Here is a 25,885-nt window from a genome sequence, read left to right on the forward strand (position 1 = left end):
CTTGAATTAAACTAAGCCAAAGACTTAAGAGAGGAATAAGAGGAAATTTAAAATATTTGACAAAGATTCTTTATCAGAGCTTAAAATTCAGAGAAGCATCAAAAATCTAGGATAATTTATTCCGAAATTTGAAATAATGACTAAAACAATAATAATGCCTTGTGTTTACATCAGCTAAACTTTCCATCCAAATAGTTTTTGTTGGTTTTAAATGCGTAAATGTTTTTGTATTCTTATTTCTCATTATGATTTTTAAAATTCTTCATAATACATAATTATTTTGAAGTATTTTCTCAGTCCTTGGAGCATCTTCATAGAATCTGAAATCCTCTAACTAGGGTAAATTCAGTTGAGCTTTTAGTTTATGAACTCAGTTTTTGAGAACCAACTCTCACCTGAAAAAAAAATTGTGAAAAATTATTCATTCTGGGCTTTCTCTGTCTTAAAGATCAAATATATTAGTCCTAGCACTGGTAAGTGGTAAAGTCTGGTTTGAGCCCAGATCTTCTACCCATATGTCTAGAATTCAGTTGGAAGTATTGTAAAATAGTTAAATAAATTTAGATTACTTTTTTTTTGTCAATCAGAATAAGATTTTTTGTAATTAAAGTATAGTTGATCCACAGTGTTGTGCTAATTAGATTTGATTGTGATGGTAGTACATAGGTATATTTTTAGTGTTTATTTTACAGGCTGGGTTATGTACAACTTATACAATTATTATATTCTTCTTTGAAATTTCCAGAGGGATTGTGCTTGTCTTATAGTCTTTGAATTGGTTATTTAAAAGTGTTTACTTACTTCATATAGGTATTTTTTGAAATTGGATATTTTGACTGTTCTTTTCCACAGAGTTACAGTGAATGGTTGCATGGATTTGAAAAGAAGGCAAAAGAATGTGTGGCTGAAACTTCAAATTCAGAGGAGGTTAAGGTTAGTCCAAGAAGTGAATATTTATGTTTTATCTTTATTTTTCCTTTCTTTTTACAGCTGCACCTGTGGCATCTGAAAGTTTCTGGACTAGGGGTTGATTCAGAGCTGCAGCTGAGGCCTACACCACAGCCACAGCAACAACACCAGATCTTTAACCCACTGAGTGAGGCCAGGGATTGACCTTGCATCCTTACGGACACTATGTCAGGTTCTTAACCACTGAGCCACAACATAAATTCCATATTTAAATTTTAAACAAACATAGAAAAAAAAAGTAAGGATTTGTCTTTATCAGCTTGGGGAAGATAAACGCTGTATTTTGAATAGAATAATGATCTTTTCGGAAGTGTAAGAAGATGATTTCATTTTGTATACGTTTTGGTGGAAATGCTATCAGATCTTCCTTGTGTTTGATTTGTGTACAAAGGTAATGCTTGTCATTTCTTTAACTCTGTATCGTAGTCATTTCTAAAACTATTTAACTCTTACTCTCTTTTTAGCCTGTGTTTAGAAAGTAAAGGTAAAATAAAAGGTAGACAGGTAGAAACTGACTAGTTTTCTCATGTATCCCCAAATACATATCATTGGGAGTGTCAGAGCCTAGATGCATTTTTATCCTTGACTACTGAAATTTGGGAGATTAACTTTTTTTGTATCTCAAGTGGCATTGTGATCTTACTTGGATCTGCTTTGATTTTACTGTCATACTAAAGAGTGACAAGCCTACTTATTTTAAAATCGTTTACTATATTTTGTAGTAAACAGACTCTGGGAGTTTTATTAGTAAAACCTACTTTAAAAGGTTGAAATATAGAGTTTAATGATAAAACAGTTAGAAACCATTTGTCATAATATATCATTAAGTACTGAAATTTGAAGCACAAAACTTTCTGGTAAAACTAGAGAATTTTTCTTTATTTCTTTCTTTGCAGGTATTGGAGCACAAGTTGAAAGAAGCTGATGAAATGCACACATTGTTACAATTAGAGTGTGAAAAATACAAGTCCGTCCTTGCAGAAACAGTAGGAAATGATTTTTAATCTACATTTTAAAAAATTATAAATTTATTCCTTAATGGCTTAAATAGTATTAGAACATGAATTTTTCAGAACAACTATACTTGTGTTCATAGGAAGGAATTTTACAGAAGTTACAGAGAAGTGTGGAGCAAGAAGAAAATAAATGGAAAGTTAAGGTCGATGAATCACAAAAGACTATTAAACAGGTATTTAAAAAAGAAGAGCTTAAGGAAAAATAATAAATGTGAGGGATGTGTGAACTGTTTAAAAATAGGAGAAAGAGCTTAGTGATTCTCAAAGTGTGGCCCCTGGACCAGCAGCACTAGTATCACATGGGAATTTAGAAATGCACATTCTTCGGTCCCCACTCAAGACTTAATGAATGTGAAACTCTCTGAGGCCAGCAATCTGTGTTTAGACAGCTTCCTAAGTGACTCTGATGCCCACCAAAGTTTGAGACTCACTAGTTTAGAGTATTACTAAAGAATAATGATACAGAATGTAAAGTGCTTTGAAAGTTATGGAATCACAATGTGATAACATAAGGAAAAGAATTTGGTGTTCAAAATAAGTTTTAAATGATGGATATGTGACTCATGGTATAGTGTTCAAGAAGAAGTTAGTAAGTCCTTCTTTTCTTGGGACCTGAATATTATTGTGCAGTCTTAGTTTTTCTTCTTTTATGGTTGTCCCTTTATGTCCTTCAGGGAACTGGTTTCAGGAGTCTTCATAGATACTAAAGTCTGGTATCTTCGATGTTCGTGGCATTGTAGTACTTGGGTGGTAAAGAGAGCCATCTGTTGCTCGCTTGTTTTCTGTATCAGTGCATCTGGAGATTAAATACAGCTGATTATCAATTATTAATTATTAAATAATTAAGTACTTTAGCTGGGCCTAGTGTGGTAGGTTTTGACCATAGTTTATTTTATTTTATTTTGCTTTTTTTTGGGGTCCCACCCATGGCATATGGAAGTTCCCAGGCTAGGGGTCGAATCAGAACTGCAGCTGCCAGCCTGTGTCACTGCCACAGCAATGTGGGATCCAAGCTGCAGCTGCGACCTACACCATAGCTCATGGTAATGCCCAATCCTTAACACACTGGGTGAGGCCAGGGGTCAAACCTGCTTCCTCATGAACACTAGTAGAGTTTTTAACCACTGAGCCTTAACAGGAACTCCCTTGGCCATAGTTTAAATCAAGTTAAATATGACACTCTCATTTTTAAGTTCTTTTAAAATTCAGTATGGCTTTAATGGCATACATTTAAAAACCTCTGAAGTAGATAATTTTTTAAAATTTCCATAAGATAGAAAAGCCTCTGTATCCTTGGTGGTTTGACTTGGTCGTATAATTGTTTCACATTTCAGATGCAGTTGTCATTCACATCTTCTGAGCAAGAGCTAGAGCGATTAAGAAGAGAAAATAAAGATATTGAAAATGTATGTTATCTCATCATTTGACTTGTAACCTATGGAACTTATTTTTAGTATTAAGGATGTCTTAAAAGCTGTATTTTAAGATTTCTTTTATCTAATGATGCAGTTGTTTGCTTTTAAGAGTATATTGGGTATGAGATGGTATGATTTTATATTCATACAGTTTTATATTCGTAAGTATCATAACTTTTCATTGTAGGAAAGCATCTTAAATGTTTCTTAACTTGTCCTTCTTTGTTGCATTGCTAGCTGAGAAGAGAACGAGAGCATTTGGAAATGGAACTAGAGAAGGCAGAAATTGAACGATCTACCTATGTTACAGAAGTCAGAGAGGTACTTTAAATAGAATTTTTTTTAACCTTGCTTCTCAATTTAAGTTAAATTTATAATAGTGATAAAATATTTCAGTGTAAGTTGTTTGTGGCAGAGCTTCCAAGTAGCATCAAACATGAGATATCATAAGGAGATCAATCATAAACTCTAAACTTCATTGCAGCTGAAAGATCTGTTGACTGAATTGCAGAAAAAACTTGATGATTCATATTCTGAAGCAGTAAGACAGAATGAAGAGCTAAATTTGGTAAGAAGCTTGTTCTCCACTGGGTATCAAGTAGGCTCTGAAAACACTTGTGTTGACATGTGGAGAAACCATCCAAACTTTTTCTCTATGCTAATAACATCTTTAGCTTGGCATTTTTAAAGTATAAGATAATCTTCATATTCTGATGACTTCTAAGATGGTCTGTCTTTTCTTGTTTCTTAAGATGATCCTTCTTTTCTTAGCTCCTAACAATGGCATGTTTGGCTTGCAATTCTTTTTTTCAGAAAAGTTTTCCATGTTTTATAAAACTTAATTTCTTGAACAGCATTATTTTCAGTGAATTAAGAAATGAAACAAACAGATAAAGATTGGCTGAGTTGTGAAGATTCTGTTCTCAGAGTTACCATAGTTAACTGGGCCTCTTATTTCTAACCTGGGCAGAGATTATTGAAGGTAGGAAATAAATACTCTTAATTCAAGGCCAGTAATACAATCTAGCCTCTGATTTTAACTGGCCTTTCTACATATTATAGATAACAAAAAACTTGTGAAATTCCTTATCACCTTGGTATCATTTAGAAGATAATAATCCTAAAACTACAGACTTAAAGTTAGCTATGTGTCATGTAAAGATGTGGAGTATTCTGTATTCCCATTCTTAAATTTTTTGGGAATTTACACTGATTGTGACAGGCTTATTTGTTATATAAATATGACTGTCTTAATTCATTTGAGTAATAAAATAAATAAATAAATATGACTGTCTTACTGTATGTTTCAAACAATAATTATTATGTCTATCTGTGACTTTTAAAAATTGAGAATGTGATTAGATTTTTAAAATGTTCCTGAATGAACTCTAGTACAATTGTAGTAAGTTAATTTTCTCCTTACCATAAGTTAACACTGCCACGTTTGGAATTTTCCTTTTAGTACTGCTGTACCTACCAAAGAAAACGTCTTTTTTGTTTGTTTTTTTGTTTTTTGTCTTTTTTCTTTTTTAGGGCTGCACCTGCAGCATATGGAGGTTCCCTGGCTAGAGAACTGTAGCTACAGGCCTACACCACAGCCACAGCAATGCCAGATCCTAGCTGCGTCTGCGACCTACACCACAGCCCACGCTAAGGCCGGATCCTTAACCCACTAAGCGAGGCCAGAGATCAAACCCTCAACCTCATGGTTCCTAGTCAGATTCGTTTCCCCTGAGCCATGACAAGTACTCCAAAAATTTAACTCATTCATGTTAAGCAGTGATTTATGGGAATGAAATTTCGGGGTAAGGCTCTCTATGAAACGTACATAAAAGGTTCCTACGCATGCATACATATACACACACACCTTTCTATTTTTTTAAATAAAATTTGACTTCCTACTTAATTGAATCGTTTCTGCTACAGTGTAAGACTCATTTTATGCATATGTTTGCTCTACATTGCACAGATTGGTACTGTCATAGGCCACAGCTCTAAGTGATGTGCTTCCCCTGTAATATATTTCTGTAAAACCATATCTAACTACCATTGTTGGTTTTAGTTTTAAAAAACTTTGGTACTTCGTGGCTGACTCCAACAGTAGCATCAAACCACAGCTTTATGGTTGCGTCTCCATTCAGCCTGATGCTCTCTTTGTGTATTTTGCCCATCTACTTCTGTCAAGAGGTCATTTTTGAGTGGTATTTTTAATTTTTTTGCCTTGAGTTTGTAATCTTCATTTTAATCTGCTTGCTTTTTGCTCAGGGTGACTGTTGTCACATTTTAATATAAATTAATTTTGTTTGCCTATACATTCTGTGTTCTTGGGCCAAAGGAATAACCTGATGTCTAAAATTCGGAGTTAAGTAAAAGAGCAAAAGCGGAAACATTTGGGATAAAGTTCCCAAAATAAAATTTCCAAACTAAATGTCCTCCTCTCATTCTCTCTACATGTTCAAAATGTCAGCGTCTTGTATTTCCCCCTTTTTGGTTTCCAGAACTGTTTGGTATGCTGTGCCTGTGAGTGGGAGGCATAGTCATTTAGCTGGATAAGTTTAATCTGAAAAAGTTAGTTTTTGTCACTGAGTCCATTTCCCTTATTCATTCTTAATTGGAATAGTTACCAAGAGGCATTATGTATTGGCACTAGAGTTTTGCAAAGCTTTACAACTATTTTGACAAGTTGGTTGAGAAGTATAAGACATGTCTTGTTGGTATAGTTAGGCCAGTGTGGTCTTACACTCATCTCTTTAGGGACACCTTTAGATGAGCAACATTTAAATTTTCAAAGATTTCTTTTTACTGGATTTGTAATCCTCTATTCAATTTCTTTTAGTATATTACACAGCTGACTCTTCTTAACTATAGGTTAAGAAAATCTCGAAAAATTTAAAAAATAATAATTAGTAAAATTTCTTACTAGTTTTAATTTGGGATAAATGTGAACAAAATGCTTTATTATTATTTTTTTTGCTTTTGCTTTTTAGGGCCACACGCACAGCATATGGAGGTTCCCAGGCTAGGGGTCCAATCGGAGCTGTAGCTGCTAGCCTACACCACAGCCACAGCAACGCCAGATCAGAGCCGAGGCTGCGACCTGCATCATCATAGCTCACTGCAACGCCAGATCCTTAACCCACTGAGTGAGGCCACAGATCGAACCTACAACCTCATGGTTCCTAGTAGGATTCATTTCCACTGCTCCACGATGGGAACTTCAGAATACTTTATGAATAGTAAATAGTAGTACTTTTAAAAAGCTCTTTACTAGAATTTGATGGTTTTGTTTTTAGATTTACAGTTTTCTATTCTAAACTCTAGTAGTTCATTTTAGTAAGAAGCTTTTCTTTCGTTTAGCTTTACAGATGGGACCCTCCACTGCTTAGCTTTTCTATACATCTGGTGCAGCATATTGGCTAATCCACTGTGCATAATAACTTAGTGATCCCATTCTTTCTCATTCATTCTTCAGTCCTAGAGATCTCAGCATAATCAAACAAGGATGTAAAGTAATTGTTGTATTCCTTATTTTTTTACAGTTAAAGACACAGCTAAATGAAACACTCACAAAACTTAGAACTGAACAGAGTGAAAGACAGAAAGTAGCTGGTGACTTGAATAAGGTAAGACATTGCTTGTCCTGAAGATGCCATATCATTATACTATATTGTACTTTGAATCTTAAGCAAACATGTTGCTAACTCTGGACCTGTCCTTTTGCATCATCACATTAATTTATTCAATAAGCTTAAGCCGTTTGTTATACAGTTAGTTTTTGGAAGTAAACTTTTTGGCTTGTTTTTCCATTATTTTTAGCTCATTTCATCATATGTAATTAATTGCTTTATAAAGTATAGATTAAATTTTGAGTTCAATTGATGTTACTCTTAAAAAATTCTGGTTACTTCTATATATTTTTTATTGGGATTTGATTATATGGTCATTTACAGAGTATGTTTCTTTTGATCTTTATGGATCTTTAAAAGATGTATAGACCTCTGATGTTTCAGAACTTTGTTCCTTTCATTTATTTCTTGGTAGAAATACATTTTTTCATAATCTCATATAGATGGGTGATTTGGGGGATTACATTTCTTATTCTTTGCCTTAGATTGACAAGTTATTTGTAATTGTTTTGAGATTTTTAATAGTGTAATTTACATATGCTTTTATCAAAGCTGCTTTAGAGCTATGTTTGTATCTATAGGAGTTATAGACATTAGCAAAACAGTTAAATACATCACTTTTTTAAAGGTCGAAAAATATTTTTGTTGGTTCTGCATGATTATTGTTTATAATTGTTATGCCTAAGTCTAGGAATCTAGAGTTGCTCCACATCGTTTTGATGCTACCATTAGGTAAAATGTGAACTTAAAAAGTTTTAGAGCTCTGACTTAGAAGTGTGGTACATTGTCAAGAAGTGTGATACATTGTCAAGGTTGAGCAATCTAGTTTACTTTGATAGGTAATTTTAAATTTTGACTTCTGGACAAAAATAAAACATGCAGTTTTGGCCAAGCAATTTATTTTCTTAGAAGATGCTTGAAGGATATTAAACAGGTTCTCAAAGATAGGGTTGTGCCATATTATTTGACATAAAAATGGCAACAATAGTTGACAGTGAACTGCCTCATATCTATTTAATAGAAATACTGTGCAACACTTAATTGGAAATGCACGTAAATATTGACATGTAAGTAGATAACCAAATACTTTGTAAAACAGCATGTATGTTACAAGCCCATTTTATAAAATTTTCTGCCAGTTTTCTATTAGGACATACATGCACTGAAGAGGGATCTAGACTGGGAGGAGTAAGCAAACCCACAAAAACTGTTTCAGGATTTGTGGGCCATCTGTAGTCTCTTTCACTTATTCTTTGTTTGTTTGTTTAACATGACATTTTAAAAATGTAAAAACAGCTCTTTGCTTGTGAGCTGTACACAAATAGGCTGTGCCAGATTTGGCTGACCTCTGATCTAGACTAACATTAACCTAAATATCACTGTGGTTATTTCTGTTTTTAATTTCTTTATACATTTTCTACATTGTTTGAACTTTTTAATACAGTAAGGATCTATTTTTATAATCTGGTGGGGTAGGAAGCTATTTCGTTTTGGAGAAAAAACTGAATAGATTGGCTTTACATTGTATTTTGAGAAGAGCTTTAATCTTATACAAAATATGTAAGAAAATCATTCTTTTTTTCTTGTATATATTTATAAGTTTTAGTTTTCAGAGGCTCCATTTTGCTTTCCTTACAGGCTCAGCAGTCATTGGATCTTATCCAGTCAAAAATAGTAAAAGCTGCTGGAGACACTACTGTTATTGAGAATAGTGATGTTTCCCCAGAAATGGTATGCATTTTCTTTAGCCCCAGATCTGTGGGCTAATTTTCTTGTAAATTATGTGAAGAATAAAAAATGTACAAGATCCATCTCCAACTGAAAAAAAAAAAAAGCCTTTGTTATGTGCTTCCATCAGTTATGTTGTTTGCATTCTTAACTGAAGGTCATCTTTTCTTTGAGATATCTGAAAGGCAGTGTTTTTATGTTTAACTTTAGCTTAGTGAGATATTAATTTTTAGTTTTGTGTTGGGATGTGTTATGGTATACTGCTTAAGAGTATAAATTCTGGAGTTCCCGTCGTGGCGCAGTGGTTAACGAATCCGACTAGGAACCATGAGGTTGCGGGTTCGGTCCCTGCCCTTACTCAGTGGGTTAACGATCCGGCGTTGCCGTGAGCTGTGGTGTAGGTTGCAGACGCGGCTCGGATCCCGCGTTGCTGTGGCTCTGGCGTAGGCCGGTGGCTACAGCTCCGATTCAACCCCTAGCCTGGGAACCTCCATATGCCACAACAACAACAACAACAACAACAACAAAAAAAGACAAAAAAAAAAAAAAAAAAAAAAAGAGTATAAATTCTGCTGTGTTTGAATACTGGTTCTGCTACTTAGTAGCTGTATGACTGACTTAAGGGAAACTTTATCCTCTCTGTGCTTTATTTGCCCCATCTGTAAAAGGCAATGGTAATAATACCTATTTTGTAGGATTGTTGAAGGGAATAAATGAATTAGTACATAAAAACACTTAGAATAGTGGGTAGCGCTTAAAACAGTGCCTCATGTTACTAAGAACTCAATATCTGTTAACTGTTATTTTTCTGTTGTTATGAATATACTTTGCTTTGGTTCCTTGCAAATTTTTTCTGAAAGGAGAAATGGATTTATATCTGATATTCATAGGTTTTAGATTTTTTTCCCTTTGTAGCCTAGTGACAGCATTTATAACTTAGCTTTTTTTAGTTCAAACTAGTTTGCACCACTAGGTAGCAAACACGATTGCTTTCCAATAGTGGGTTTTCATGTCAATTTTCATGTCACTTTTCACATTTTTTTAATGCTTGTATTTAAAACAGCAATAAAATAGTTTTTGTTTTAGGTTACAGATGCCCTTTCCTTGTGTTCAAAATTTTTCATCACTTCTCTCTTCTTTTCAGGAGTCTCCTGAGAAGGAGACAATGTCCGTAAGTCTAAATCAGACTGTAACACAGTTACAGCAATTACTTCAAGCGGTAAACCAACAGCTCACAAAGGAGAAAGAACACTATCAGATATTAGGTAAGAATAACTGAAGTATTACGGTCTGAGTGATTGACATAGTGTGTGTATGTGCGTGAGAGTGTGTGTGCGTGTACGTACCACATTTTCTCTATACATTCATCCATTGATAGACACTTAGGTTTTTTTCCAGATAGTGGCTATTGTGAATAATGCTGCAATGAACATAGATGTGTATATATCTTCTCAAATTAGTGTTTTTGTGTAGAAACCCCTTTTCTTTGCCACTTTGACCTTTTTCTAGAACAGACTCTAATAACTTGTTTGCCTAGGTTTGTTCACTGTCTGCAACTGCTTCTTTAGTTTATTGTGATCCTAGTTCTGATAAAGTATCTGTGTTAATTTTTTTTAATGACTTGGTATTTTTCTCAGGTAAGATATTAAACTGAAAATCAAGTCATCACAATTTCTTTACATGGGAACCTGGGTTTTATTTAAGTTTCTTATAGGTAATAAAAGAAATCCGTTTTTTAAAACTCCTTAAGTGAGAGTCTTAATTGAAATAAATAAGCCATCATTAACCAAACCATGTTATGAAATTTTATTATCCACATTACCTTGGAATGCAGATGGATTGAGTCATTAGTTGATTCCTGGATTTTACTGTTTTAAGAATGACTTAATTCACAATGCCTTGGATAATTAGGTTGTTCTGATATGTACCAAATACTTCAGATACTCTTTTTTGTTATGTAATAATCATGGTATCTTGTATATCGGTGGAGTGGTCTGTGTAGTGCCAGGAGGCAACTCATCACTGAATCAACCCTTTCAGAACTCATACTTAAGACTGTAGGTTATATAGAGGCCTAACGATAGGTGAGATGCCCTGGAAAAGAAGGGATGGACTTCCGTCTTGATTACAGGGGAATTCTGTCTCACTTGTATGGAATAATCATCCTCTGGACTGCTTTAGCATACACTCTCCCTTAAAATGCTCTTTCAGGTCAGTTACCTCTAAGAGGACTTTTCAGATAAACCCAGCTCATTCTTCTAACCTATCAGCAAAAAGAATTATACCTTAATCTTTTATATTTAGTGAGCTGACCTCTCAGCTGCCTGGAGTTAAACTTCTTCCACTTTACCCCCGACCCCTTCCCCAAATTAGAAAAGAACCTCGCTTCCTGCTTAACAGAGCACCTTTCCTTTCCACATCTTCAGTCCTACTCTCTTCTCTCCCCTCACTGCTTCTGTTCAGTCTTGAAAACATGCTCAAATGTATTACTTTAACCTTGTGCTTCCTTTTAATTTCTTTTTGACTTCACTGAACAAAGATTCTTAAAAGAAGAAACTGTTCTCACAGTATCTACTTCCTTACTTGCTACTAACTGCTCCATCTACTCTAGAATGGCTTCTTTTCCTGCCGTTCCAATAAAACCATTTTTACTAAGGTCATTTGTTAGTGATTTCCTAATTGCTAGATCTAATGCAGACTCTTCTTTTGCATATGAAATACTAAAAATAGTTATGAAATATTCTAAATATGGTGAAGTCGGTCTACCCTTCTCTGTTCCAGAGAAGTGTTTTATTTTTGAGAACCTAAAAATTACAAGATGGCCTATTACCTTTTGCCTTTAGACCTTGTCAGTAGTATCTCTCCAACATCTCCAGTGTCCTTCAGTATTTTTTTTTCCTTCCCAAAAACATGGTATGCTCATCTGAAATCTTATGAACCATTTTGGCCTGTCTGTTTCCACATTTGCCTTAACCATATTATATTTGAGACTTATACTGTGCAATAACACTTTCATTTTTCAGATTATTTTCTTTGTGATTTATGAAACTGTAATATATAATTTGCTTAAAAAAATACATATAGTCTGGCAACACAGCTAAAACTGAGTGTTTAGTAAGCAGCTCACCTAAGTGATAGCTCAGCATTCTTTTGCCAGCTGATGAATGTAAGTCTGTATTTGGCAAGTGCAAGGGTGGTTGAGTGGTCAGCAGGATTGTGAAGGATGGAGGGATGGTTTGAAGCTCAAGGTCCACCAGCACTTGAGAACTTTGTCCTTGCATAGGTTCTATACAGCATTGACAGTGATGACCCCTCCTTAGGGGTCCGTTGGTTCTCACAGCTCTTCTTTATACCCTTAAATGTTTGTGTTACCTCAGGTATTTAGATTCAGCCATTATTTTTGCTCAATGTCAAGTCTTTTAAAACTACCACTAGATAATTAAGTTGGAAATACAAATTTCTTAATCATTAGAGTTATAGGTTAATATCTGATGTGAAGAATCTTTCTTCCCCCTGCTTTATTTAGGTATACTTTAGTATTGTTTTTTCTTTTTAATTGAAGTATAGTTGATTTACAATGTGTGTGCAGCACAGTGATTCAGTTGTACATATATATATATTATTTTCCATTATTGTTTATTGCAAGATATCGAGTATAGTTTCCTGTGCCATGCAGTAGGATCTTGTTGTTTATTTATTTTATATATAGTAATTTGTATATCCTAATCCCAAACTCATAATTTATCCTTCCCTCTCTTCTCTTTTGGTAACCATAAGTTTGTTCTTTATGTCTGTGAGTCTCTCTCTACTTTGTAAATAGATTCATTTGTATCATAGTTTAGATTCCCCATATAAGCGATATATGGTATTTGTCTCTTTCTGACTTGCTTCACTTATATGATGATCCTGTAGGTCCATCCATGTTGCTGCAAATGGCATTATTTTATTCTTTTTATGGCTAATATTTCACTGTATCTATATGTATCACATCTTCTTTATTCATTCATCTGTTGATGGATGTTTAACTTGCATCCATGTCTTGGCTATTGTAAATAGTGCTCCAGGGAGCATTGGGGTGCATTTATCTTTTCAAATTAAGCTTTCTCCAGATAGATGCCCAAGAGTGGGATTACTGGGTAATGTGGTAACTATGTTAAGGAACCTCCATACTGTTCTCGATAGTGGCCATACCAATTTACATTCCCACCAGGAGTCTTACTTTCTAGTATATACTACAGGTATATCTGAATTGTTCAAGATAATGCTGTACACATTCAATAAGGGAGAAGCTATTTTTAAAAGACAAAAATGACAGAGATGACATACGGTAATTTAGTTTTCTGAATCCTGATGCACAGTACTTAGCATTTCTATGACTTTAGGGATAGCTGTATTTATCTTATATCCTTAATTTGTAAAACCTTAACCTTTCACTCATCTTCTATCCTCACCTGCTTTGCTCCACCCCACCCCCCTAAAAGGAGGCTATTATTGCCCCCTTTTTTAATTGAGGCAATTTTCCATAGCTTTGGATTGGAAACACTAGTATTTTGTAGTATACTTTTTGGTTTCCAGATATCTGCTTTCTCTTATGGTTCATATTTACCTGGCTTCTAAGTGTAAATCTGACCATATCAGAAAACTTTATCATTTCAGTGTCTTAGTCTCTTTGGGCTGCTGTAACAAAAATTCCATGCACTGGGTGGCTTAAATAACAGAGTTATTTCTCACAGTTCTGGAGGCTGGGAATTCTGAGATTAAGACACCAGTAGATTCTGCCAGGCGAGACCCACTTCCTGGTTTAAAGATGGCCATCTTCTTTTTTTTTTTTTTGTATTTTTGCCCTTTTTAGGGCTGCTCCCGTGGCATATGGAGGTTCCCAGGCTAGGGATCTAATTGGAGCTATAGCCGCCGGCCTACACCAGAGCCATAGCAACACGGGATCCAAGCCGAGTCTGTGATCTACACCACAGCTCACGGCAATGCCGGATCCTTAGCCCACTGAGCAAGGCCAGGGATTGAACCCACAACCTCATGGTCCCTATTCAGATTCATTAACCACTGAGCCACGACGGGAACTACAAGATAGCCATCTTCTTGCTGTGTCCTCACTTGGCAGGGCAAGTGAGCTCTGTGGGGTCCGTTTAATAAGGACACTAATCTCATTCATGCTAGGGAAGTCTCCTGAAGGTCCCACTTCCAAATACCTTTACATTGGGGGTTAGAATCTCAACGTATGAATGAGGAGTGGGAGGGGCGCAAACATTCAGATCGAAACACCCAGCTTCCCTTACCGTGGAACCTGTTTGTGGAATCCTGTCATTTTAACAGCTGACACTTCATGAGTATTATCTGAGCATGAGCATGTTTCTAACATGTGGTCATTCATTTAAATTTTCACAACCCAGTGCAGTAGATGATGATGATTTATTTATTTATTCATTCTGATTTTACAACAGTTCCAAAGAGGTTTTGTAAGTGACCAAAAGTCGCACAGCTAGTAACTGGATGAACTGGGATTTAAATTAAGGTGATCTGGGCCCAGGCATTGTGCCCTTAATCTGTGCTTTTCCTTTCCCAAAATCAAGCACTCCGTGATCTAATCCTTATTGTCATTGCTTTCTCTTCTCTTCATTCTGTCTAATTCTTTGTTGCCAGCCTCTTACATAGTTTCTTCCTTCAGTTCTGACTTTTTCCTCAAGTATTTGGTTCTGTCAATAGAGAATTGGTGAGGCTGTAGATGTTATCCAGGCAGAGTCGAGGTGAAGTTTTGTGTATGTGTTTTGTATAAATGTGCTCTTCCTAATCCCCTTGACAAATAGATTCTTCCATGAAGCAGTTGTTTCTTGCTTCTGAAATAAAAAAAGTTCTTTTTACTCTTTAAGTGTAAGAATTAATGTTTCAGATAAAAACTAGCTTTTATTTCTACACTTTACACATGACTGTCATGGATCAGGTTCTCATTTTCTGTATTAGTAGGCTATGTAGACTTTGTGATCAGCTGTTAATCGTGTTTTAATTAGAGAACATGATAACCAGTGAAAAGTTTGCTTTTTAACTTTGATTTTTTATTTTTCTGGCCACACCTGCAGTATATGGGAGTTCCTGGGCCAGAGATTGAACCTGAGCCACAGCAGTGACAATATCAGATCCTTAATTTACTCATCCTTAATTCCCTTGTGAGGGAATTCCCTTTTAATGTTCTAATTGCTTCTTTTCCCCTTAACTTTTTATTTTGAAAAATTTCACACATAGAATAAAGAATATGTAAAACTCAAAACCCTTCAACTACTTTGTCTCTTTGTGTATACCTATTTTGTTGATGTAACTATCCTTTAAGCACTTACGTATGCATCTCCTAAGAACAAAGATTATTTTCTCACAAATCCATAGTATCCCTGTCACATCCCAAAAAACCAAAACAATAGTCCCATAATATCATCTATTCTTAAGCCCCTATTTGTTTCCCTACTTATACCCAAAATATCTTTTTTAGCTCTTTTTTCCAACCAAGATCCAGTTTAGCTTCACGTGTTGCATTTGATTAAGTCCTTTTAGTCTCTATAATGGCTTTTGAGGTTTAATTTCTTATTATTTAATCTGATTTGGAAGGCTTCATAACACCTTAGAAAGTGTCTGATATGTACTTATTCATAGGTAGAGGGTTGTACATTTCAGTTTCTCCTTTCAGTGATACTCACTGTATGGGCTAGAACTCAATACAAATGGATTCCCAATGTTGTCCTCTTAAATGTTTTCTAAGTAGGATTTTTAAAATCCCTGTATTATTCTCAGTTTGGTCTGAGATTTTTAGCTTAAGTGTTTTAAAGCCTACCTAAAAACTTCTGAATCCTGAGTCTTTCTCTTAGTTTTGATTACTATGAGTATTAATTGTTCTGATTCTAGTTGAAAGGGCCATGCTAGATCGAATGGAATATATACCTTTGGTGTTTGACAGATATCTTCTGATTGCCTTTTGTTTCTTTTAAAATGAATTTCTTTCTTTTTGATCTTTTACAGAGTGAAGTAATTGGGAAACTGTTCATTCAAGGATAACAGAAGGCATTGTATTATATTTTGCCAAATTAAAGCCTTATTTATGTTTTCACCCTTTCTACTTTGTCAGAAACACTGAACAGAGTTTTGTCTTTTCTAATCCTTGTTAGACTACTGATTTAAAGAGAGAGGAAAAAAGCCAACTCTGTAGACACCTTCAGAGTTTAGTTTTATAATAAAAACTGTTTGAATAATTAGACCTTTACATTCCTGAAGATAAACATGTAATCTTTTATCTTATTTTGCTCAATAAAATTGTTCAGAAGATCAAAAGTGGTAAAGACAATGTAAAATTTAACATTTTAATACTGATGTTGTACACTGTTTTACTTAATAACATTTTGAGGAGTAACTGCCTCTGACTTCAACTCAAGAAACACACTTTTTGTTGCTAATGTAATCAGTTTTTGTAATGGCGTCAGCAAATAAAGGGATGCTTATTATTCAAACTTGTTCTGATTTTCACTCACCTTTAACAGATTTCATTAGCACTTCAAATCCATATAATTTAGAACACAATCATTAATCGAAACCTTTGGACAAGATAGATATGTTTGCTTGGGTCTCCTTGGTGGTTCTGTGTAATGTAGGCTTCAGGCTGAAGAGCTCTACATTATTTTTACTATTATTATTTTATGTAGTTAACTTTTTCATTTCCTTCTTATCAGACACTTACACAGTTTATGTGTGTTATCTTTAGTTTGAACATATTTATTACGTTATCTTTTTTTTCCTTATTCTTTTTTAATTGGATGAAAATATTAAGCCCTTGAGATGCTGAATAACCATTGACAAATATCTTGTGCCATTGACTATTAAAGTACCTGCTAGGCGTACAGTGGCCTTCTTGCTTTCAGCCATGCTTCTGCCGTGGGTCCTTTCCACTTTCTGTTCTTTTTCCTAAGACTCTTCTCTTGAATGTCAGTCTTGGCTTGCTCCCTCGCCATCATGAAATCTGCTTAAATATCACCTTTTCCATCACGCTTCTTTACCATGCTTATTCCTCCTGCCTCCCTATCCCCCTGTGTATTTTTGTCTCTAACATTAATAGTCTTCAAGTATATACTTGTTCACTTCCTAACCTCTACCAGAAAGTAAGCTTCAGGAGGGCAGGAATTATCTCTTTTGTTCTTTGCTTTATCCTCAGCCCTGCTCAAATTTCGTGCTCAAATTTTTAAATGAATTAATGGATGAAATTCATTTTTATACCGTGAGGGTTATCTAAATTGGTGCCTCTTGAGAGGATCGATCCTTTCACTTCATAGCCCTTGCACCAAATAGTATTTCTAAGGTATATTGAGATAAACTGAAGAAGCTGCTCAGGGCCAGTGATGACTAGTCTGGGAATTTGGACTACCCCATGACTTATGTGGTTGCTTTCAACAAACCATTGGGAAATTGGTGTGAAGGCTAGCCAGATAACATCATCTTCTCTTTCTCCTTTTCCATTGCATAAAAAAGGTATTTATGTCCTTGACACCTGAAAAACAAACAAACAAACAAATTATCTCCACTTTCTATCTTACAGCCTCTTCTTGCTGCTCTCTGGTCCCTTTAGAGCTTATTTCCTCAGAAGAACTATGTATTATTTTTCAACCTCACTTTATGTTTGAGTTTTTTAAAAATAAAATGCAAGAGACTTTGAGGACTCAGTCTAATCTCTTTATTAATTTGTGTCCCCTCTCTCAGCATTCCTTTGACGTGACAGGAAGTTCACAACATTGCCTCTTCCATTTTGGTACAATTAAAATTGTTAATGGTTATTCAGTTATTGTATTAGACGTTGTATTCCTGTTACTTCGATTAGTTTGTCCTACTTCCTTTCTCCAGAATCTCATAAGGAAAGCTTATTACACTCCCATTGAGTTATTCTTCAAATATGCCGAGATAGCTCCTGTTCTCTGAAGACCATTCCACTCTAGGTGAAATATCCCAGTTCCTTAGCTACCCTGAGTGATGAATGGCGTCTCATCCATGCCCAGCTGTCCACCCTGCCCCTGTATTCTGTAAGCAGATTGCTGGGAGAGGAAGGGAGTGTCATAAGAGAGAGGGGGGTCTGTGTCCTTAGTCTCTACGGGTGCCCTAGCCACTGTTGCAATCAACTGAGACAGGAAGCCCTGAGAAAATTTCTCTGAGAGTGACCACGGGGAGGGGAGAATGACCAGTGTAGTTGAGAGCGGATATCTTGATCTCTAAAACAATGGAGAGAGGGAAGGGAGGAGTGAGGGGGTACCTGTGAAGCAGGCGATGCCTTTCTGCTTGGTGTGGCAAAACTGGTATATGTCTGGGAAGTCAGTGTCATTGTGGGAAGCATCCAGGCTTGAGTGCCTTATAAGTGTTCACCCCAGCTACAAGAGGTTATGGGGTGTGCAGCTGGGCAATACCTATATTGTTCATAGAGGGTTTGAGTCAGGACCAGATTTTCACCAGTCCTACATCCCAGGACAAACTACATATGAGCATCTGCCACTAGTGGAATCTGGCCTAGATGCCATGCACTGGAAGAGGGCTGCAGTTGTGCCTTCAGCTGAGTAAAGAGGTTTGTCCCTTGATCCAATTCATCATCTGGGTCCCTAGAGAAGAGGGGGCAGAGGAGGAGCTAAAGAACAAACTCCTTGTTGCTGCCACTAAGGCCAGTGGCCAAGCTTAGACTTGGGGGAGGTGGGAAACAGGTTATTAAACTGGACTGACCTGGGCTTACTTTTAACTGCAGTTATAGGACCACTATGGGATCTGCTCAGGATGTGCTTAAGAGGGAGGTTGCTGCACAAAGACCATGCTGGGGAAAATGAGACCAAGTCCAGGCTGTTCTACCAACTGGTTGATAGATTTTTCTGTTTCTTCTTAACTCGGGTTTTGTCATTTACGTTTTACTCAAAAATTGGACAATTTCATATTCATTGGTGGAATTTTATTATGACAGCTAACACCTATCACATACACAACTTATCACATGCCAGAAATTTTTAAGGCACTTGACTTGCATTAACATTTAATCCTCACCAGAATTTATTAAAGGGGCAATTTTATCATCTTCATTTTATAGATAAATAAGTTGAGGTACAGGGAAGTTAAATATATATTTTTTGTCTTTTTTGGTCTTTTTCTAGGGCCGCACCTGGGGCATATGGAGGTTTCCAGGCTAGGTGTCTAATCAGAGCTGAAGCTGCAAGCCTATGACACAGCCACAGCGACCCCAGATCCAAGCCACACCTGCAACCTACACAATAGCTCACGGCAACGCCAGCTCCCTGACCCACTGAGCAAGGCCAGGGATCAAACCTGCAACCTCATGGTTCCTAGTCGGATTCGTTAACCACTAAGCCACAATGGGAACTCCAGGGAAGATATCAACAAGATCTCACAGCTACTGATGGGAGGAGCTAGGAGCCCACCCTCCAACATAAAATTTCTGCCTTGATTCTCTTATTGGCTGATTCATATATATATATCCACACGTGTGTGTGTGTGTGTAATTTATATATTAAAAGTAATGTAGAATTTTTTTTTTCTTTTTACCCTATTTGTTTCTGATGTTATACCTTCTCCAAGGGATTGTCAATCTCTGGTTCTCAAAAGTGTGATTTGGAGCTCCCATTGTGGCTTGGGTTTAAGAACCCTACTAGTATCCGTGAGGATGTAGGTTCAATCCTTGACCTTGCTCAGTGGGTTAAGGCTCCAGCATTGCTGTAAGCTGTGGTGTCGGTGGCAGATGTGGCTTGGATCTGGCGTTGCTGTGGCTGTGGTATAGGCCGGCAGCTGCAGCTCCAACTCAACCCTTAGTCCAAAAACTTCTCTATGTTGCATGTAGGTTTGCAGGGCCCTGGGCATCCTAGGGACCCTTTCTAGAGTCTGAAGGGTCAAAACTACTTTGACCTTTTTTTCTTATGGTGTTAAAATAAGTAGGTATAACTGCTGGTGTTTCAGCAAGGATCAAAGCAGTAGCTCTAAACTGTGTTAGTACTTAGCATATTTTCACCACTACTCACTCCCAGTAAAGACAATATCAGATTTACTTTATCTTTTCTGATGAGATAAGTGATTTTTTTTCGGTATATGTAATGAAATCTGTTAATGTTTGGAAAATGTGCATAACTCAGTGAACCGTCATTTTCCAAGTGACCAATGAACTGCCATTTTCCAAATGACCAATGCACAAAGTTACAAAATCATAAATGGGTAAAAGATTCATTCTAAGAACAAGGTAGACTAATGCATTTTAATATAACAGACTATGAAAAGTTCATTGATAGGGTTTCAGACTGTACACCCTGTCTTTAAGAAATTGCCACATGTTGAGTTTTGCTGTTGTGTCAAAGAATATCAACAATTATCTGAAATAGCTATTCCTCTATTTTCCAATGATCTATCTGTATGAGGCCATATTTTTTTTCATATACTTAAACCAAAATGATAGATCACAGCAGACTGAATGCACAAACAGTGGTCTTCTATTAAGCCATGTATAAAGAAATTTGCAAACATGTAAAGCAATGCCAGTCTTCTCACTACATCTTTTGGTTTGTTTCTTTTGGAAAATTAAGTTAAATTTCATGAGAACATGTTCATTATGCTGTTACTTTAAAGTTTTAAATGAACATTTATATTTTTATCTTGGTTTTAATTTCTACATTGAATGTTAATTGAAATAACAAAGCTTTTAAAAGTGTAAAGGAGTTTTGAGTCCAAAAATTGAAGGGCTATTGCTCGTCTAGTATAGTTTGTTCTAATGATTTTTAATTATACTGGGCAATTCTATCAGTACCTTCTTGTATCTTGTTTTGCATTTCATCTGTGTTTTTACTGTTTTCAGTCTTTTTACTTTCTTTGCATTTATTTTGTTGCACTTTGCCAACTTCTTGTCTTTAAATTTATTTCCTTTATTTTCCATTTTTCTTGTTTTCTAATTCCTTTTAGAGGCTATACATTTTCCTCTGGACTTTTTTTCACCCAACAGATTTTGATTTGTGGAGATTTGGTTGTCTTTCCATTCTTAATTTTTAAAAATCAAGGGTTTTTTTTTTGTTTGTTTTGTTTTGTTTTGTCTTTCTACCTTTTCTAGGGCCACTCCTGTGGCATATGGAGGTTTCCAGGCTAGAAGTCTAATCAGAGCTGTAGCCAGAGCCACAGCAATGCCAGAGCCACAGCAATGCCAGATCCAAGCCGTGTCTGCAACCTACACCACAGCTCACAGCAATGCTGGATCCTTAACCCACTGAGCAAGGCCAGGGATTGAACCCGCAACCTCATGATTCCTAGTCAGATTCATTAACCACTGAGCCATGACAGGAACTCCATGCATATTTTAAATATACAGAAAATCATGGAGAATAATAGAAAAAACCTGTGTACCCCATTCAATATCAAATATTAACATTTTGTCAAATTTGCTTGAGGTTTCTTTTTAAGTAAACGGAACAAAACAGTTGGTACAGCTGAAGCATCCTGAATACCTCTCCCTGATCCCCTTTCCCTCCCTCTCCAGAGGTAGCTACTACACTGAAGGTAATGTTTATCATTTATTTTTTGAAATACAGTTGTTTGAAATATTATTGTGTTTCAAGTGTACAGTATGGTGGTTCAGTATTTTTGCAGATTATATTCCATTACAAATTACCATAAGGTAATGGGTATACTTCCCTGTGTTAGACAGTATATCCTTTTTGCTTATCTTTTGTTGTTGTTGTTGTTGTTGTTGTTGTTGTTGCTATTTCTTGGGCTGCTCCCGCGGCATATGGAGGTTCCCAGGCTAGGGGTTGAATCGGAGCCGTAGCCACCTGCCTACACCAGAGCCACAGCAACGCGGGATCCGAGCCGCGTCTGCAACCTACACCACAGCTCACGGCAACGCCGGATCATTAACCCACTGAGCAAGGGCAGGGACCGAACCCGCAACCTCATGGTTCCTAGTCGGATTCGTTAACCACTGCGCCACGACGGGAACTCCTTTGCTTATCTATTTTATATATAGTGGATTGTATCTGTTAATCTCATACTCTTTGTCTTCCTCTTCCTCTTCCCTTTAGTAACCATAAGTTTGTTTTCTGTTATCTGTGAATCGGTTTTGCATGTGTATTCATTTGTATTATTTTTTATATTCCACATATAATTGATATATAGTATTTGTTTTTGACCTATTTTGCTAAGCATAATATTCTCTAGGTCCATCCATATTGCTGCAACTCTCAGTATTTTATTCTTTTTTATGGCTGAGCAATATTCCATTATGCGTGAATGTATATATATATATATATACATGTGTGCATATATGTATATATATATATAGACATTTGGGTGGCTTCTATGTCTTGATTATTGTGAATAGTGCTACTATAAACATTGGGGTGCATGTATCTTTTTGAATTGTCTTCCCATTTTCCTGATAATATACTCAGGAATGGAATTTCTGGATCGTATATGGTAGTTCTACTTTTAGTTTTTTAAGGAACCTCCATACTGTTTTCCAGAGTGGCTACACCAATTTACATTCTCACCAGCAGTGTATGAGGATTCTCTTTTCTCCATACCCTCTCCAGCATTTGCTATTTGTAGACTTTTTTGATTGTGGCCATTCCCACAGGTGTGAAGTAGTATTGTGGTTTTGACTTGCATTTCCTTAATAATTAGTGATGTTGAGCATCTTTTCATGTGCCTGTTAGCCATCTGTATGACTTCTTCAGAGAAATGTCTATTCATATCTTCTGCCTAGTTTTTCATTGGGTTATTTGCTTTTTTTGATATTGAGTTATGTGACCTGTTTATGTATATATATTATATATATAATGATTAACCTATATCAGTTGCTCATTTGCAAATATTTTCTCCCATTTTCGTAGGTTGTCTTTTCATTTTGTTGATGATTTCCTTTTCTGTGCAAAAGCTTTTAAGTTTAATTAGGTCCCATTTGTTTATTTTTGCTTTTATTTCTTTTGCCTTAGGAGATTGATCCAGGAAAATATTGCTACAGTGGATGTCAAATAGTGTTCCACCTATGTTCTCTTCTAGGGGTTTTATGGTTTCAGGTCTTCGGCTTAGATCTTGGATCAGTTTTGGGTTTATGTTTGTATATGGTGTAATGAGGAAATGCTCTAATCTCATTATCTTACATGTGGCTGTCCAGTTTCCCCAGAACCACTTTTTGAAGAGATTGTCTTTTTTTCATTGTGTATTTGTCTTAGATTAATTGACCATAGGTGCTTAGGTTTATTTCCGAGCTCTTTATTCTGTTCCATTGATCTATGTGTCTCTTTTTGTGCCAATACCATGCTATTTTGATTACTGTAGTTTGCAGTATAGTCTGAACAGTCTGGAAGGGTTATGCCTCCAACTTTATTCTTTTTTCCCTCAAGCTTGCTTTGGCAATTCTGGGTCTTTTATGGTTCCATATGAATTTTAGTATTTTTTGTTCTAGTTTTGTGAAAAATGTCGTGGGTGTTTTGATAGGGATTATATTTAATTTGGGGATTTCACTATATCTTTCCATTTTGTTGAATCATCTTCAGTTTCCTTCATCAGTCTTTTATAGTTTTCATAGTAGAGGTTTTTACCTTTCTTGGTTAAGTTTATTTCTAGATATTTTTTTTATGTATTTTTAAACTGGATTTTTAAAAACTTTCTGATATTTCATTGTTAGTGTATAGAAATGGAATAGATTTCTGTTTATTAATCATATGTACTGCAACCTTGCTGAGTTTATGTATTCTAATAGTTTTGGGGTATGTTTATCACTTAGTTTCATGTTATATGATTAAGACATATACAAGTATCCCCAAACAACATGCAATAGTGTTTTGCATATTTTCAAACTTTATATAAATCATTTTGTCATTTGCTTTATTTGCTCAACATTAGTTTTAAAATTCAGGAGTTTCCAACTGTGGTACAGTGGGTTAAAGATCCAGAGTTGTCTCTGCAGTGGCACAGAGCACAGCTGTGCCTCAGATTCATTCTCTGGCCCAGGAACTTCCATATGCTATGGATGCAGCAAAAAAAAAAACAAAAACAAAAACAAACAAAAAAAAAACATACAACTCATTCTTTTTTTTTGCTTTTTTAGGGCTGCACCCATGGAGTGTGGAAGTTCACAGGCTAGGGATTGAATCAGAGCTGCAGGTGCAGCTGCCAGCCACGGCCACAGCCATAGCCACAGCCACAGCAACGCCAGATCTGAGCACATATGTGACCTATACCACAGCTCACAGCAACACTGGATCCTTAACCCACTGAGCGAGACCAGGGATGGAACCCCCATCCTCATGGATACTAGTCAGGTTCATTACTGCTAAGCCACAGCAGGAACTCTCTAATTACAAATATTTATTGAGTGCTGTTTTCCAGGTACCATGCTAAGTGTTTTTAGGTGCGTGTTTCATTTTGCTAGTGATTTCCTTTTGAAGATTATCTGGAAAGAAGTATCGTTGTAGGAGTACATTTTTTGGAGTCCCTGGAGAGCTTTCCACTTCCTGAGTCAAATTGTGGGTAACCCAAGACCTCAACTCCAAAAGCTGAAAGAGCAAGGACAAGAATATTCTCCTGGAGCTTCTAGAAGGAACCCAGACCTGCCATCACCTTGACTTTGTATCAGGAGTACCTATGTGGGACTTCTGACCTCCAAAATAATAAGGGAATTATTTTGCGTTGTTTTAAACTACTAGGTCTTTTGGTAATTTTTTTACAGCAGCAGTAGGAAACTGATACAATGCTTCTTGGCCATGCTTTCCTGTCAACTGCACCCTGAGTGGGTGTTCCTGCATGTTCATCAACTGCAGAGCAGCTGTGGCCCAGGGAAACCCAGTGAACTGGTGTGCTCTCTCTAGGCTGCAACCAGCCTTCTCCAGTGAGGCTTGAACTCCTGCCTCCCTGTCCATCTCTGTCCTTCTCTAGGTACTCAACCTTAGTCCGAAGGAACTATTTAGAGTTATTTTGCCTTGTTATCAGTCATGCCTGGTATCATTAATAATTCTTTATATTAAACTTTCCCTCTTCATATTTTGTGGGGTTTTGTCTCTTGATTGGACCTTAATGGTTAGACCCTCCAGTCACATATTCTTTCCTAGGTTTTCATCCTCACCCTGCCCTGTGCTTTCTCCCCACTGACTTAGTCTCTCTGCTTGTTTTCTTCCCATCTGAATCTTTCCACTTCCCCCTCTGGAAACCCTTTCCCTTGGAAAATTGATCATCCTTTAGCCATTAAAAAAAAAAAAATCTGCTTCCTTAATTTTTATGCTATCTAGGAATGCTGTGTCTCATCTTTCCTGTCAACCATAGGCCTCCTAATCACTCCTCCCCACTTGTTAAAAACCAGCATTCACCTTGTAGGTAGAAATTCCAAAGGCCAGGAGATGGTCACTTTGATGGCAAATTAGCAGGGACATGACTATGCTGGATGGCCTGTATTACCCACATTTTTCAGAAGGCAGAATATGTGGCTATCTTCCATGGACCAGACATGAGTCATGCAAGGGAACAAGCCAGTGGAATTGTCTGGGTTCTGTCCAAAAAAGACCTCAGCAGACAAAAGCTGAATGTACCACGAGATGCCTATGGATTGAGGAAGAACTAAGCAGTTCCTGCCCTCAAGGCAAGTGCAGGTGAGCAACCTCCAAGCCTGTGGATGTAGGACACAGGGTTGGCACCGGATCCAAGAGACAGTGCTTGAAGGAGAGCCATGCAGAGAGTGCCCTGCCCACAGTGCATGGTGGGCAAGGAGCATGGTCTGCTGTCTGAATGTGGCCACTGGGGCTTATTAGTTACCACAGCAGGTTGCAGCCTTTGAGCGTGTTCCCACATACAGCAAAGCCAATTACCCCAGAGGGTTGTAGTGAGAAAAGAGAGTGTGATGTTCACCTCCCCCCAACTCCCCCACAGGGGAACTAGAGCAGCCCTTAGTAGGCAGGGGCCAGCACTGGTGCTCAAGCGAGTCGGTGGCAGGGGAACTGGGCCCTGGTTGCCAGGAAGCCCATTTTGGTTCCTTGAGCACCACCTAATTCATCGATTTGTCTTTCTTATTCTTTCTAATTTGGGTTCCAATGTTGGGATTATGTACAGATCTTCATATTGATGAAGCAGCATCCTG

The 25,885-nt window shown here is 36.7% G+C and overlaps 1 protein-coding gene and 1 long non-coding RNA gene across 13 annotated transcripts in view; both read left to right on the plus strand.

Moving 5' to 3' along the window:
• Positions 1-16,261, plus strand: part of KTN1 (kinectin 1) — a 109,080-nt gene extending 92,819 nt beyond the window's left edge. For 6 of the 12 annotated variants that reach the window (XM_021085523.2, XM_021085690.2, XM_021086020.2 and 3 more), the window contains 9 exons: positions 853-933; positions 1,866-1,955; positions 2,066-2,158; positions 3,320-3,391; positions 3,638-3,721; positions 6,940-7,023; positions 8,665-8,757; positions 9,899-10,019; positions 15,775-16,259. In XM_021085523.2, coding sequence (XP_020941182.1) covers positions 853-933; positions 1,866-1,955; positions 2,066-2,158; positions 3,320-3,391; positions 3,638-3,721; positions 6,940-7,023; positions 8,665-8,757; positions 9,899-10,019; positions 15,775-15,779 — 723 coding nt within the window. In that variant the 3' untranslated portion in view covers positions 15,780-16,259. 12 annotated transcript variants of the gene reach the window in all.
• Positions 16,262-18,930: 2,669 nt separating this feature from the next.
• LOC146406940 (uncharacterized) lies at positions 18,931-24,798 on the plus strand. Its single transcript, XR_014819404.1, has 2 exons — positions 18,931-20,895; positions 21,551-24,798. It is a non-coding gene; the product is annotated as an uncharacterized LOC146406940 (long non-coding RNA).
• Positions 24,799-25,885: the final 1,087 nt, after the last annotated feature.

This window comes from Sus scrofa, chromosome 1 (genome assembly GCF_054392235.1).
Source record: "Sus scrofa isolate SSC_HxYL_T2T_F1_AM1 chromosome 1, Sscrofa_HxYL_maternal_Yorkshire_Landrace_v2.0, whole genome shotgun sequence".
Taxonomy (NCBI): Eukaryota; Metazoa; Chordata; class Mammalia; order Artiodactyla; family Suidae; genus Sus; species Sus scrofa.